A 15,391-nucleotide genomic window follows, 5' to 3' on the forward strand; every position below is an offset into this window, starting at 1 on the left:
TCTCGGTAAGGACCCAGGGGCGCAGGGTGACTGACTGCGGACCGCGCTCAGTACAGGTGGTGTCTGGTGCATCCAGAGGAGGCCGCTGACTGCTCAGTTACTGCCCACCCCTGGGTGACACTCAGCTCTCGGGAGGTCCCGCTGCCTGGTGGGTCTGGGGGCCCCTCAGCCAGTCCCGAGTCAGAGTGCACTCGCCTCCGAACACCTGGTCTGACCATCTTTCACAGACGAGGTCACGGAGTGGCAGCTGGGCTGTAATTTCCATTTAATTCTTCCTGCTTAACCGATCACAGGACGACGCAGACTATATACTGTGTTTAGTGAGGTGAGCCCTGCTCACCCAGGCCTCCTGGGGACACCAGGGAGCCTCTCTCTGCTCACACCCCAGACCTCCTCCTCAGCCATCCTGACCGCGAGCCCCTGGAACAGTCTCCCCTCTGGACCCCTCAGTACCACTGGGCATCTGGAGACCCTTCAACATTTGTGTTCCGGCCCCCCAGATACATCTATTGATAGTGTTGGCCTTATGTTTTCAGGGTTCTGAAACCTTTGGGGATGTGTGGGGGTGAAAGCCCTAGCAAGTGGGAAACAGTGGCTGATGACTGTCAGGGTTGTTGCGTGTTTAATAATTTCTGGTCATTAGGAACGAACCAGAAATTCTAACGTGGCAGCAGCCAGCTGTCCACCCGCCCAGGGCGCCTGGGGCTCTGTCGGTGGCGGGCCGTGAGGCGCCCCCGGCCCGGGTCGGCGCCTGGGCGTCTGTGGGTGGGCCCCGCACCTCACCCCGCCTCCGCCTCTCGCAGGTGCCTACATGCAGCCCGGCGCGCGCGAGCACATCGCCTACCTCACGCACACGGAGCGGAGGAAGGACTTCCAATACGAGGCCATGCAGGAGCGGCGCGAGGCTGAGAACATGGCCCAGCGGGGCATCGGCGTGGCCGCCAGCGCCGTGCCCATGAACTTCAAGGACCTCATCGAGACCAAGGCCGAGGAGCACAACATTGTCTTCATGCCGGTCATCGGGAAGCGGCACGAGGGCAAGCAGCTGTACACCTTCGGCCGCATCGTCATCTACATCGACCGGGGCGTGGTGTTCGTGCAGGGCGAGAAGACCTGGGTGCCCACCTCGCTGCAGAGCCTCATCGACATGGCCAAGTAGGCCGCGCCTGCCGGCGGCGCGCCGGGGAACAGACGGTGTCTGCATCAGGGCCGGCGTGCTCCCTGCTCTGTGAGGGCGCCCCGCATCCCCTCCCAGCCAGCTCAGGTCAGCTCGCGAGGCTCCTCTGTTGTCTTCCTGATGATCTCGAGGTCCTCACAGTCCTGGTAATCTGGCTCTTCCTGAAACGCCCAAGTGTCTGTGGGCAGCTGGGTTAGCTTTTGCACAGGAAACCAGTGGACGGAGGTGTCGTTAAATACGTCCATGTACCTTGGGGTCTGAGGGAACACCACCTCCTCCAGGCCTGTCAGAATCTGAGCAGAAAGATTCAAAAGTAAAACAAGCTTGGCGGACGCGGTAAGTCCCACCCTCCCGGGTTAGTCCTGGTTTACGCGTCACTCCAACGTCATTCTTTCTAAGGAATAAGGTATTTTTAGTACTTAGTGCAAATTAAGAAAAAATTAGGAGATGCACTAAAAAAAAAACCCATAGCTTTCCGGACCACAGACCCTCACAAGCAGCCACCACTACAGGTTGAGGCGGGATTCTCCACAGTAAGACTTCCCAGGCTGTCCACCCCAGCCCCTCCACTCAGGCAGGTACCTTTGCAACGTATGGGTAATGTTTATGCAGAATCCTTGTCAACAACCTAGAAACCAAAATTGTTAAAAAAACATGATTAGGCAGTATGAGACCAGATTCGTTCCCCTTAAGACACAGAAAGGCAAGATGACTTAAATAGAGCAAGAAATCTTTTAAAATGGGGGTGTAGAGGAGGTCAGATATTTAGTAGCAGGTGTAAATGCCCCAGCCAATGCCCATCTCCTTAGGGAGAAGCGACAGGATGTGTGACGCAGACCAAGAATACTGTTAGTTGTAAGAAATGACTTTTCCCCCATTTAGAAAAGCCGTCTCTGCCCGTCCTAAGGGAAGGGAGAAATTATTTGCAGAAAGACACCCTGCTTCCCAGCGTGACCCAGTCTGACATCTCCCAGCCCAGCCCTCTGTCCGCTCACCTCTCCTCGAGCCCCCTGAAGCTGTTGCCGATGATGACCACCTTGGAGAGGGCGTCCACCGACCAGTTCCTCCACAGCAGGTTGTTGTAGAGTGCCGTCCCGCAGTGCGGCATGTAGAAGACGGTGGGCTCCCCGCACACGCTCCGCTTCCCTTCCTGGGGTCCCACGTGCACGGGGTGAACACAGGTCTACAGCAAGGTGGGGGGGCAGTCCTAGCCAGCCGCGCGCTCACCCCACGACAGGGCCGCGCCCAGTCCGCCATGCGCCTCCCGCCTGCACACGTCCCGTCCAGGCGGCTAAGAGGCAGAGGGGGCGGCGACCTCAAGCACCAGAGAGACACTCCTCCTGCATCGCCCTGCGCTCCCTCCCCGTGCGGGCGACAGCTACAGAATCACAGGGACTAAATCGGGACATCCAGAAAACTCAGGCCTGCTGAACACACGTGCGCCGTGTCACCCTCTGCAGCTCCCCATCAGGACTCGGGCCTTTCCAAACGTTACCTTGGGGTCCAGTCCCCCCTCTGGAGAGCCTTCTTTCCGAAGGTCTCAGAGACCCCCCCCATCTGAGGATTCAGCCACAACCCAGCCGGGGCTGGGCTGGAGCCTCCCAGCCCAGGGACAGAGCACCCCCAGCAGAAGGGCCTCCCGCGGTGCAGAGGCTGCACCCTCTTCCCCTCCAGCAGCGACACCACCACCCTGATCACAGTCGGCAGCAGCCCTCCGAGAATCGCGCACACGCTGCTGCCTCCCTCTGGCTTCCTCCGACAGGACCACACAGGTCCACGTGGGGCTGACAGACCCCGCGGCCTTGCCACGTACCTCGTTCTCCCTGAGGACCACCACGCCCAGGGCACTGAGAACCGCGATTTCTAGCTGACTGAACAGAGGGTCGTACACCCAGCAGTGACTCCTGGGCACCTGCAGAGGGCGACGCGTGGCTCAGTCAATTGTGCGGGAGACCCAGGAGGGGGACAGTACAGGAGGACACTCACCTGGCACCGCTCCAGAAGCAGAAGCAAAAACGCCAGCTGGCTTCTAGCTATGGCGCAGCTGGCGAAGTTGCCGACGCCGTAACATACACACTTGAAGCAGCAGGTCCCTGGGACCAGGGTCTCCTCCGGGACGGGGCCAGGGGCCGCATCTGCCTCCACCGGGGGGGCGTCGAGATGCAGGTGACCCAGGGCTTCCGAGAGAGGCCCCTCAGGGGCCCTCAGCTGCTCCAGGTGCTTCTGGAGACAGCTGCTGACGGTTTCTGAAAGAGAGGGCCCTGTGCAGTCAGAGGGCGTGCTGTGACCCAGGAGCTAAACCATCCACCGCCCGGGGAGCAGGGCGCGGCGTGGGGGCGTGCAGCCGTGCCCACCCCAAGCTGACGGTGGCCGGCGCCTGGGTACCCATGGCCTCAACTAAGAGAATGCTTCAAGCAAAAGTCAGGTTCATCCGTGGCCATGATGTCCATCTAAAGCTTGTATTAACTCATTCTAGTTTAGTAAGAGGCAACCAGTACATGCAACTGTGGTCTGAAATACCTAATTTTGTAATAAAAGATAGAACTCTCAAAATGATCCTATAAATAACTGGGAGTAAGAATATTTAACATGTAAAAAATTAAAAGGAGAAAACGGTGCGCTGGGGTGTCTAGAGACTAAGGAAACATGCTCTGTCCAAACTGTCACAGGACGGTGAGGTCCCCGCTCCTCTTCTGTCACTGGCATTGAATTCAGTAGAACAGGTCTGTATGCAGAACAAAACAGCGCAAACAGCCATGTATCTATTCCCATAATGAGACACCAACGTTGACTTGGCAGACACCTTGAGATAAGACCCAGGCTACAGAAGGTTAGGTAGATAGCTGGCTCTCCACATCCACGCTGCTCAAAGAATCCGTGAACACTTTCTGGAAAACCATCTGAAAGTGGATAGCAAGTTGACCACTTCCACCTCTGGGAATATATACTGAGAACATTACCTTAAATTTGGTAAAAAGCTTTATGCATGAAAAATTACACACACTGGAACTTCCCTGGTGGCCCAGTGGTTAGGACTGCACGTCCACTGCAGGGGGCGCAAGTTTGATCATTGGTCAGGGAACTGAGCTCTCAGAAGCCTCACAATACAGCCAAAAAAAAAAAATCAAAAGTGCTCATTATTCTTATTTTTTAAAAAAAGAAAAATTATGTATAATTTACAAAAAAGTAAACAAAAGTCTCTCCATAAAGACTATAACTATGGTATACTTGTGTTATCACCCGTCATGTTTAAGAAGAGATTTTAACGGCCGTGTAAGGTCAGAGAAGAGAGCAGGATAAAATTTCAACAACACGGCTGAAAGCCAACATCCACTGCTCCCGGCAGCAGGCAGTCACCGCTGTGAGCACTTCGCCAAACGCTTCATTTACTACACTTACGCTACAGGATACGGACATTTCGTGTCCATTCCACAGATACAGAAGCTGAGCACCAGGGTTAAGTGCCAGAAGACACACGGTTTTAAAGGGGGCGGAGAGTTAGCATGAGACCCCAGCATGGACACCCCCGTGAAGCAGACGACACCTGACGAGAGTTGGATTCCTTGCTTGGCCCACCTTCAGGCCCTCCACCCACCCCAGCGCCTCCAGCCTGAGCCCCACGGTACCCACCTAGTGCTGAGCTCCAGAAATCAGAGATAACCAGGTCCTCCCTGTTGAGAAAAAAAGTGGCTTGGTCACCTCTTGCCCTTTCCAGGGCTCCCTGACAGGGACTGCCTCCTGACCGGATCAGGAGGTGGGGAGGGGGCGCACGCTCCGACGCAGAGTCCACCCGTCAGCCTGGAGCAGGGTGCCCGGGGGACACGGCCAGCGCGGAGCTGCTGGGCCCAGAGAGGGCGGGGAGAGGGCTTCCCGGAGGAGGCCCCCGGTTCACGGGGACACGTCTGGGTCTTGGCACACGGGTCAGCTCCACAAACAGCGGCTAAACTTGGAGGTTGAGCCTGTCCGCACTTCTGTGCCCTCATCCCTAGAACGGGTGAGAACCACACCCATCACAGGGCTACAGCAGGGGTGAGATGGGGAACACGCAGCATGGTGCCTTGTACAGAGCAGGCCTCCGTCAGGGGCCATTGTTGCTGCAGATAACCCCAAGGGGAAAGTGGAAGGGGCAAAACCAAGTGTCGAGGCTTTCTCTAAAGTCAGCTATTTTCCACAGACCAGAGCAACACACAGTCAACAGTTAAATGAACTGAATGAATTCTCCAGTCAAAGGACACAGAGTGGCCGAATGGACTGAGAGAGCACCCATCCATTTGCTGCCTCTAAGAGAATCATTTCTGACATAAGGATACGGAGTGAAAAAGGAAGGGACAGAAAAAGACAGTCCATGCAAATGTAAACCAGAGGAGAGTGGGAAGAGCTATACTTCTATCAGATAAAATAGACTTTCAAACAGGGATATAGCAAGACTTTATAGGCTGCAGCAAAAGCTATCCTAAGAGGGATGTTCACAGCGATAAACCTCAAGAAAAGTCTCAAACACTTTACACCTCAAGGAGCTAAAAAAGAACAAAGTCAGTAGAAGGAAAGGATGAGCAGATGTGAAGGAAACTGAGACTAAAAGACAATAGAGGGCCTCCCTGGCGGCTCAGTGGTAAAGAATCCTCCTGCCGATGCCAGAGGCATGGGTTTCATCCCTGATCCAGGAAGATCCCACGTGCCACGGAGCAAGTCCAGGACCGAGCCTGTGATCCAGGGCCCTCGAGCTGCAAGTCCTGAGCCCACGTGCCTCGACTCCTGAAGCCTGCACGCCCAAGAGCCTGTGCTCCACCACAGGAGGAGCCACTGCAGTTAGAGGCCTGCACACCACACCCGGAGGGTAGCCCCGCTCTCCGCCAAGAGAGAAAAGCCCAAGCAGCAGAGGAGGCCCATCACAGCCAAATACACACACACACACACACACAATAAAATAAAACTATTTTTAAAAAAGACAACAGAGAAGATCAATAAAAGTAAGAATTGGTTCTTTGAAAAGATAAACAAAATGGACAAACCATTAGCTAGACTCACCAAGAAAAAAAAAGGCTAAAAAATCAGAAATGAAAAAGGATACATTACAACTGGTACCACAGAAATATACAGAATCATAGGAGACTACTATGAACAGTTAAATGCCAACAAATTGGATGACCCAGAAGAAATGGATCAGTTCAGTTCAGTTGCTCAGTTGTGTCCGACTGCGACCCCATGAATCGCAGCATGCCAGGCCTCCCTGTCCATCACCAAATCCCAGAGTTTACCCAAACTCATGTCCATCAAGTCAGTGATGCCATCCAGCCATCTCATCCTCTGTCATCCCCTTCTCCTCCTGCCCTCAATCCTTCCCAGCATTAGGGTCTTTTCCAATGAGTCAACTCTTTGCATGAGGTGGCCAAAGTATTGGAGTTTCAGCTTCAACATCAGACCTTCCAATGAACACCCAGGACTGATCTCCTTTAGGATGGACTGGTTGGATCTCCTTGCAGTCCAAGGGACTCTGAAGAGTCTTCGCCAACACCACAGTTCAAAAGCATCAATTCTTCAGCGCTCAGCTTTCTTCACCGTCCAACTCTCACATTCATACACGACCACTGGAAAAACCATAGCCTTGACTAGACGGATCTTTGTTGGCAAAGTAATGTCTCTGCTTTTTAATATGCTGTCCAGGTTGGTCATAACTTTCCTTCCAAGGAGTAAGCGTCTTTTAATTTCATGGCTGCAATCACCATCTGCAGTGATTTTGAAGCCCCCCAAAATAAAGTCTGACACTGTTTCTCCATCTATTTGCCATGAAGTGATGGGACCGGGTGCCATGATCTTTGTTTTCTTAATGTTGAGCTTTAAGCCAACTTTTTCACTCTCCTCCTTCACTTTCATCAAGAGATTTTTTAGTTCCTTTTCACTTTCTGCCATAAGGGTGATGTCGTCTGCATATCTGAGGTTATTGATATTTCTCCTGGCAATCTTGATTCCAGCTTGTGCTTCCTCCAGCCCAGCGTTTTTCATGACGTACTCTGTATATAAGTTAAATAAGCAGGGTGACAATATACAGCCTTGACGTACTCTCCTATTTGGAACCAGTCTGTTGTTCCATGTCCAATTCTAATCGTTGCTTCCTGACCTGCATACAGGTTTCTCAAGAGATAGGTCAGATAGTCTGGTATTCCCATCTCTTTCAGAATTTTCCACAGCTTATTGTGATCCACGCAAAGGCTTTGGCATAGTCAATAAAGCAGAAGAAATAGATGTTTTTCTGGAACTCTCTTGCTTTCTCTATGATTCAGCGGATGTTGGCAATTTGATCTCTGGTTCCTCTGCCTTTTCTAAAACCAGCTTGAACATCTGGAAGTTCACAGTTCATGTACTGCTGAAGCCTGGCTTAGAGAATTTTGAGCATTACCTTCCTGGAGAGGAAAATGGCAACCCACTCCAGTATTGTTGCCTGGAAAATCCCATGGACGGAGGAGCCTTGTAGGCTGCAGTCCATGTGGTTGCTATGAGTAGGAGACGACTGGGCAACTTCACTTTCACTTACTAGCGTGTGAGATGACTGCAATTGTGCGGTAGTTCGAGCATTCTTTGGCATTGCCTTTCTTTGGGATTGAAATGAAAACCGACCTTATCCAATCCTGTGGCCCCTGCTGAGTTTTCCCAATTTGCTGGCATATTGAGTGTAGCACTTTCACAGCATCATCTTTCAGGATTTCAAATAACTCAACTGGAATTCCATCACCTCCACTAGCTTTGTTTGTAGTGATGCTTTCTAAGGCCCACTTGACTTCACATTCCAGGATGTCTGGCTCTAGGTGAGTGATCACACCATCATGATTATCTGGGTCCTGAAGATCTTTTTTGTACAGTTCTTCTGTGTATTCTTGCCACCTCTTTTTAATATCTTCTGCTTCTGTTAGGTCCATACCATTTCTGTCCTTTATCAAACCCATCTTTGCATGAAATGTTCCCTTGGTATCTCTAATTTTCTTGAAGAGATCTCTAGTCTTTCCCATTCTGTTGTTTTCCTCTATTTCTTTGCACTGATCGCTAAGGAAGGCTTTTTTATCTCTCCTCGCTAGTCTTTGGAACTCTGCATTCAGATGGGAGTATCTTTCCTTTTCTCCTTTGCTTTTCACTTCTCTTCTTTTCACAGCTATTTGTAAGGCCTCCTCAGACAGCCATTTTGCTTTTTTGCATTTCTTTTCCATGGGGATGGTCTTAATCCCTGACTCCTGTACAATGTCACTATGAACCTCCGTCCATAGTTCATCAGGCACTCTGTCTATCAGATCTAGTTCCTTAAATCTATTTCTCACTTCCACTGTATAATCATAAGGGATTTGATTTAGGTCATACCTGAATGGTCTAGTGGTTTTCCCTACTTTCTTCAATTTAAGTCTGAATTTGGCAATAAGGAGTTCATGATCTGAGCCACAGTACCAGGCAAGAATACTGGAGTGGGTTGCCATTTCCTTCTCCACGGGACCGTCCCGACCCAGGGATCGAGCCGAGGTCTCCTGCCTTGTAGGCAGACACTTTACCCTCTAAGCCACCAGGGAAGCTCGAAGAAATGGATAAATGCCTAGAAATACATTTTTCTAAGACTTAATCATGAAGAAACAGAAAATCTGAACAGACTGATTACTAGTCAGGAGGATGAATAAGTAATAAAAACCTGAAACAAAAAGTTCAGGACCAGTTAGATTGACTGGTGAATTCTACCAGACATTCAAAGAAGAAGTGATAGGGATCCTTCTTAAACCCTTCCAAAAATAGAGGAGGAGGGAACACTCCAAACTCACTTTATGAGGCCAGCATAACCCTGATACCATAACCAGACAAGGATACCGTAAGGAAAGGAAATCATAGGCCAACACCCTGATGAACACAGACACAAAAATGCTCATCAAAAATACTAGGAGACCGAATTCAGCAACACATTAAAGGGAATATACACCACGATTAACTGGGATTTACGCCAGGAACGCAAAGCCAACGTAATAATAGAGCACATTACCAAAATGAGGGATAAATCCTCTGACCACCTTCACAGATGCAGAAAGAGCATTTGACAAAATCCAGCCTCCACTAACATAACTATCAACAGAGCAGGTATAGATGGAACAGAACATAATCAAGGCTACAGACAGACAGCGTTTTCACCGGAGACAGAGTCAAGCCGTTATGACAAATAATGCGCTGGGTGTATTTTAAAGTTTTCTCTTCCCTCTGCCAGAGGCACCAGGTGACTCTCCTTGCCTCTTCACCATAAGACCCTGGTGGGGTTCCTGGAGGTAGAGGCCAGGGAAGTCTGGGGGCTGCCCTGGGACGGCAGCCCCGGGAGTCTCTCTGGGACCGACACACTAGTCCTCACTCAGCCAGAAGCAACTCATCGAACGGCCCCTGAAGTGTTCCCACCAGCTTGCGGCTCTCGTGGCTTCCGCTCCCGAAGTGGGGCAGCTCTCCCAGGCAACAGGAGAATCCTCCGAGCTGTTCAGAGTTACCTCTGACCTCTGGTGCTTGCTCAATGGCAGCTGTATGTCCTCTGACTCCAAAAACCGGCCTTGCCCTTCCAGAGAAACGGCATCCTGCAAGGCTACAGTGAGTGCCCTTTCTCCTCCGGTGTTTACAGTTCTGGTACCTGTCATCAGCATAGTGGCAGGAGGACCTCCCGAGCGGTCCAGTTGTTAAGAACCCATCTGCCAATGCGGGGGACACCGGGTTTGATCCCTGATCTGGGAAGATAAACACACCGCGGGGCAGCTAGCCTGCCCACCGCAACTAAAGAGTAGCCCCCGCAGCAACGAAGTCCCAGTGCAGCCAAAAATAAATAAATATTAAAACAACAACAACAAAAAAATAGTGGCAGAAGATGAAATAAAAGAGCATGTGTACAATGCATCAGCAGAAATTATGCCTCTGAAAAAAGCATGTTTGGAACAGAAATAAAAGGAGAAATGAAACAGTAATATCACTAATGATTTCAGGCTAAAAGATTGGGAACATTCTCAGACACTGAAAAACATCACTTTAACTCAAGGTCCTCCGACCCTCGGGTGAAGAAGGAGAGAGAGGTCCCCGTGGAGGTGGTGGGCCACGGGGTATGCCAAATCCAACAGATCCTCCAGTTCCGAAAAGTGACTGAAGATCAACTGGCTTTCCTGGAATCAAGGATTCCCAGGACCAAAGGGGACTTTTAAGGAAGGGCCCTTTTAAGATGGGGTGGGTTGGGCAGGATCAAGCGGGACACCCTGTGCTACCGTCTCACTGAAGGCCCTTCACCTCCGGACAAGTCACCTGCACAACTGACTCCAAGATGCCGCTGTGGCCCCCCCAAAGGCCCGGGTCCCGCGCGGTACCCAGCTCCACACCTCCGCTCCTGGTCGCTGGTGCCGTCTGGGCCTCTACTCCCATCCGGTATCCCGCCACCACCACGGCCCCTGGCACCCTGGGCTGGCTGCCTGCTGGGCCGCCCCTACCAGGCCTCAGAGCAGCCCCACGCCCTCTGCCACCCATTCCTCTGCGGTTCCCCTGAGCCTGGTGTAACCCCCCGGGTTCTGGGAGAAACGCCATGGGCAGTGACTACTCGTGCATTCTGTACATCGGAAATACTAGGCTTGGGACTCCCCTGGTGGTCCAGGTGTTAAGAATCGGCTGTGCAATGCACAGGATTTGGGTTCAATCCCTGGTTGGGTAAGTAAGACCCCACGTGCCTTGGGGAAGCTAAGCCCGCTCAGTACAGCTACTGAGCCCGTGCGCAGACCGCGCGCCACGGGAGAGCCCACGGGACACAGAGAAGGGTGCAGCCAAGCGAATATTTGAGAAAACAAGACCCTCAGAGCAAGCAGACAGGCAGACCACTAAGGCTCAGCCGGAGACAGAGACGCCGGAAAACAAAATCCACTCATGCACTCATTCAGCCAGCATGCGTTCATCTGTGTACCTTCTGGAACCGGACTTAACAGCCGTTAAGAGAACTACGGTCCCTGGCCTTACAGAACTGTCTCTGAAAGACAGAGACGGGAAAACAGGCAACTATCCAACCAGCAGAGCCGCGTGGGAGCAAGAGCAGGGCTCTGCGGGTGCGCGGAGGAGACCCAGACGGCTAGATTCCTTAGAACTTGAACAAGCTGAAAGTGGCCTGCTTAGTTACCTTCTTGTCTTGTTCTCCGAAGTACAGCACATCTGTTCCAAGTTTTATAGTGAGAGAAGGTAGAGCTGGGGCAGTCCGTTCAACACATTTAAACCAAATATTAAAAAAAGCAAACAACAAAAACCCAGTTTCCTTAACTGTCCATTAAAGCAGTAATATTCTGATCATAAAAAGTGTTAACATTTTATTATTCTAAAAAGTTCTTTATACTTTATGCTTCAAATATCCAGCATAGATCATGGAGAAAAAGAAATATTTCAGTAGAGCTGGAGACATTAAGGCAGACCATAAATTTTAAAAATTGAAAAAATTAAAAAGAAAGGAAAAACCTTGGGATTCCACGTTATTTTTTAAATACCTGTTAATAAACATTACATTTTCACGACTGTCCTTTCCTTCAAGACTTAACACATAGCCGCAGGCTTCACAGTATCAAGGTCCTTGTAGAATTCTAAACAGTGTGCCTATGCGTCTCACCACTTCTACTCTCTCCCCTGTAAAACGGGCATCGTAGCCCCTACCACACAGGGTCAGTGAGGATCACAGACGATACTGCGTCTGTGAAGATGCTCTGCAAAACCATAAAGTGCTTTAAACACATTAAAAAAAAAATAAACAAAAGCCATATATGACAAACCCACAGCTAACATTATTCTCAACAGTGTAGAAATGAAAGTCTCTCCTCTGCAATCAGGAACAAGACAAGGGTGCCCACCCATGCTAACCACTTTTATTCAACAAGGTACTGGGAGTCTTAGCCGAACCAGTTGGGCAAGAAAAAGAACCCAAGTCGGAAAGCAAGAAGTAAAATTGTCACTATCTGCACATGACATCGTACTACAGACAAGAAACCCTACAAGACCCACCAAAGAGCTGTCGGAATGAACTCACAAATTCCATAATGTTGCAGCGGACAGAAATCAACACACAAAACCATGCTGCATTTCTATACACCAGTAACGAACTGGGACTTCCCATGTGGTGCTAGTGACAAAGAATCCCCCCGTCAATGCAGGAGATCTAAGAGGCGTGGGTTCAATCCCTGGGTCGGGAAGATCCCCTGGAGGAGGGCATGGCAACCCACTCCTGTATTCTTGCCCCGGGAATCCCATGGATGGAGCGGCCGGGGGGTAAGTCCCTGGGGTCGCAAAGAGTTGGACACGGCTTAGTGACAGCACAGCACAGAAAAATGAACCATCAGAAACAGAAATGAAGAAAACAGTCTTGGGGAGGGTCAAGATGACGGAGTAGTAGGATGTGAAGCTCACCTTCTCTCACAGATACATCAAAAACACATGCTGAGCGACTCTCTCGGAATATCTACTGAACGCAGGAAGAGACTTCAGAGTGTGGCCAGGGCAAGCAAATCTCCACGGAACCGGGTAGAACAAAAGATAAGAAAAGTGAGAGAGGACTCAGGATGGGACCTGTGCCCCGGGAGGGAGCTCTGCAAAAGCAAGGATTCCCGCACCCTGGGAAGCCCCCCGCCTCGGGGGAGAACGCGGCAGCCAGCCTGCGGTGCCAGGGTGCACGGAGGGCTACAGGGGCGGTCAGTGCCACTGCCTGCGCTGGCACGCGGGGCCCCTGGCACAGGGCTGGGCCGGGCGCCGGGACGTGGGCTTTGAGATCAGACCTAGGGATGACTGGGGTAGGCTGTGCGGGAACAGCTGGGACGCGGCCGGAGTCGGGTGCACCCACGGCTAAGGGTGTGCCGGGCCGTCGTGTGGGGGTGCGTGCGGGCAGAGGCAGGCCCCCTCCATCGCAGCCTTTTCCGCTATGTGCACACTCACAAAAAGCCAATTGAGAAAAAAAACACCAATATAAAAGACTTATGGAACAATACAAAGCATGCATAATAGGGATTTCAGAAGGGGAAGAAAGAGAAAAGGGGATCACAAATGTATTTGAAGAAATTATGGCTGAGAGCTTCCCAAACCTACAGAAGGAAGCAGATACCCAGGTACAGGAAGCTCAGAGGGTCCCAAAGAGATCAACCCAACAGAGCGACACCGAGACACTTGATGTTGTTTAGTCGCTGAGTCATGTCCACTCTTCCACAACCCCATGGGCTGCAGCCCGCCAGGCTCCTCTGTCCATGGGGTTTCCCAGGCAGGAATGCTGGAGTGGGCTGCCATTTTCTCCTCCAGGGGACCTTCCCGACCCGGGAATCGATCCCGTGTTTCCTGCACTGCAGGCAGATTCTTTACTGCTGAGCCGCCAGGGGAGCCCCAAGACATACTGTAATTTAAAAAAACGGCAAAAGTTAAAGAGAAATTCTAAAGGCAGCAAGAGAAAAACTGGCGGCTCAGTGATAAAGAACCTGCCTGCCAATGTAAGAGACACGAGTTTGATCCCTGCATCAGGAAGATCCCCTGGAGAAGGAAATGGCAACCCACTCCAGTGTTCTTGCCTGGAGAATCCCATGGACGGAGAAGCCTGGCGGGCTGCAGTCCACAGGGTCGCAGAGACTAGGACATGACTCAGCAACTAAACTACAAATTTTAAGGGAACCACCCCCCTGCAACAAGGCCATCAGACAATTTCTCTACAGAAATGTTACAGGCCAGAAATCTATCTTACAGTGGTACGATAGATGCAAAGTCCTAAAAGGGAAAGATCTGTAACCGAGGACAGCAAGATTATCACTTAGAATAGACAGAGAATTTCTTAAATAAGCAAAAACTAAAAAAATACAGCAATTCTAAACCTATCGTAAAGGAAAGGTTAATAAAGAGGAAATCACAATGGGAAAGTAAATCACGTAAATAAGCCAGTAAATAGATTTTTTAAAAAATGTAAAAATTTTCTGTGAGTGATAACCACAGTGAATGGAGGATGAACATAAAGATGTAAAAGAGGGAATCAAAATCATAAAACGTGGGGAAGGAGAGTAAGAAAATAGATTATATCTCCTCTATAATGTGTTTGAGCCTATATGACTACCAGTCTAAGACAAGCAAATACAGGAAGGGGTTAACATACTTGAAAAACAGGGTAACCACAAATCAAAAACGTACAACAGATTCACAAGAACCAAAAAGGAGAGAACATAAACAAGAGAGAAGAAAATCATCAAACCACAAAAGAGAAAACAAAAAGGGACAAAGAAGAAACATAAAATCAAAGGGAAAACAAGATTTAAAATGGCAATAAATACATATCTATCAAGAATTACCTTAAATGTCAATGGACTAAATGCTGCAATTAAAAGACACAGAGTGGCAGACTGGATTAAAAAAAAAAAAAACAACAACAAAAAACCACCCCCAAACAAGAGCCTACAATACACTGATCACAGAAGACCCACTTTAGGGCAAAGGACACATACAGATGGAAAGTGGGGATAGAAAAAGATATTTCGTGCAAACGGAAGTGACAAGAATGCAGGGGCTGCAATACTAACATCAGACAAAACGGACTTTACAACAAAGGACGTACAGAAAGATAAGGAAGGACACTGATGATATAAGCACCAACAGAAGAAGACTTTACACTCGCCAACACGAGTGCACCTAACATAAGGGGGCGCCCACACACAAAACAAATACTAACGGACACAAAGGGCGAAACTGACAGAAATCCAGCAACAGGGGGAGACTGCAGCATCCCACTCCCGTCAATGAACAAATCTCCTGAATAGAAAATCAATAAAGTAACAGAGATACTAAAGGATACAAAAGGGTCGGTTAAGACTTAATTGGTATTTTTAGAACATTACATCCAAAAAATATCCCAGAATACACATTCTTTCCAACTACACATGGAACATTCTCTAGGATTCACCACTAGGGTACAAAACAAGCCTCAACAAATTTAAGAACATGGAAATTATCTCAGGCATCTTTCCTGACCAAAATGGCATGAAACTAGAAATTAATCACAGAAACAGAAACGAGAAAAAAACAAAATGATTACATGGGCCTAAACAACAAGCTCGGAGAAGGCAATGGCACCCCACTCCAGTACTCTTGCCTGGAAAATCCCATGGACGGAGAAGCCTGGTAGGCTGCGGGCTATGGGGTCGCTAAGAGTCGGACACGACTGAGCAACTTCACTTTCATGCATTGGCG

General features: G+C 50.0%; 2 protein-coding genes across 5 annotated transcripts in view; one reads left to right on the top strand and one right to left on the bottom strand.

The window, feature by feature from the left end:
• Positions 1-3,716, top strand: part of TFIP11 (tuftelin interacting protein 11) — an 18,775-nt gene extending 15,059 nt beyond the window's left edge. Inside the window, exon 13 of the mRNA XM_065904589.1 lies at positions 804-3,716. Coding sequence (XP_065760661.1) covers positions 804-1,159 — 356 coding nt within the window. The 3' untranslated portion in view covers positions 1,160-3,716. The remainder of the gene's footprint in view (positions 1-803) is intronic.
• SRRD (SRR1 domain containing) overlaps positions 1,261-15,391 on the bottom strand; it is a 22,122-nt gene continuing 7,991 nt past the window's right edge. The window contains exons 2-7 of one of the 4 annotated variants that reach the window (XM_065904596.1): positions 4,808-4,848; positions 3,164-3,423; positions 2,991-3,089; positions 2,173-2,327; positions 1,760-1,805; positions 1,261-1,470 (exon numbers count right to left, since the gene is read on the bottom strand). In XM_065904596.1, the coding sequence (XP_065760668.1) occupies positions 1,261-1,470; positions 1,760-1,805; positions 2,173-2,327; positions 2,991-3,089; positions 3,164-3,423; positions 4,808-4,848 (811 nt within the window). Of the gene's footprint in view, positions 1,471-1,759; positions 1,806-2,172; positions 2,361-2,990; positions 3,090-3,163; positions 3,424-4,807; positions 4,849-15,391 lie in introns of all 4 variants that reach the window. The other 3 variants (XM_065904595.1, XM_065904598.1, XM_065904597.1) reach the window with 3 other exon arrangements.

Source organism: Muntiacus reevesi, chromosome 13 (genome assembly GCF_963930625.1).
Source record: "Muntiacus reevesi chromosome 13, mMunRee1.1, whole genome shotgun sequence".
NCBI lineage: Eukaryota > Metazoa > Chordata > Mammalia > Artiodactyla > Cervidae > Muntiacus > Muntiacus reevesi.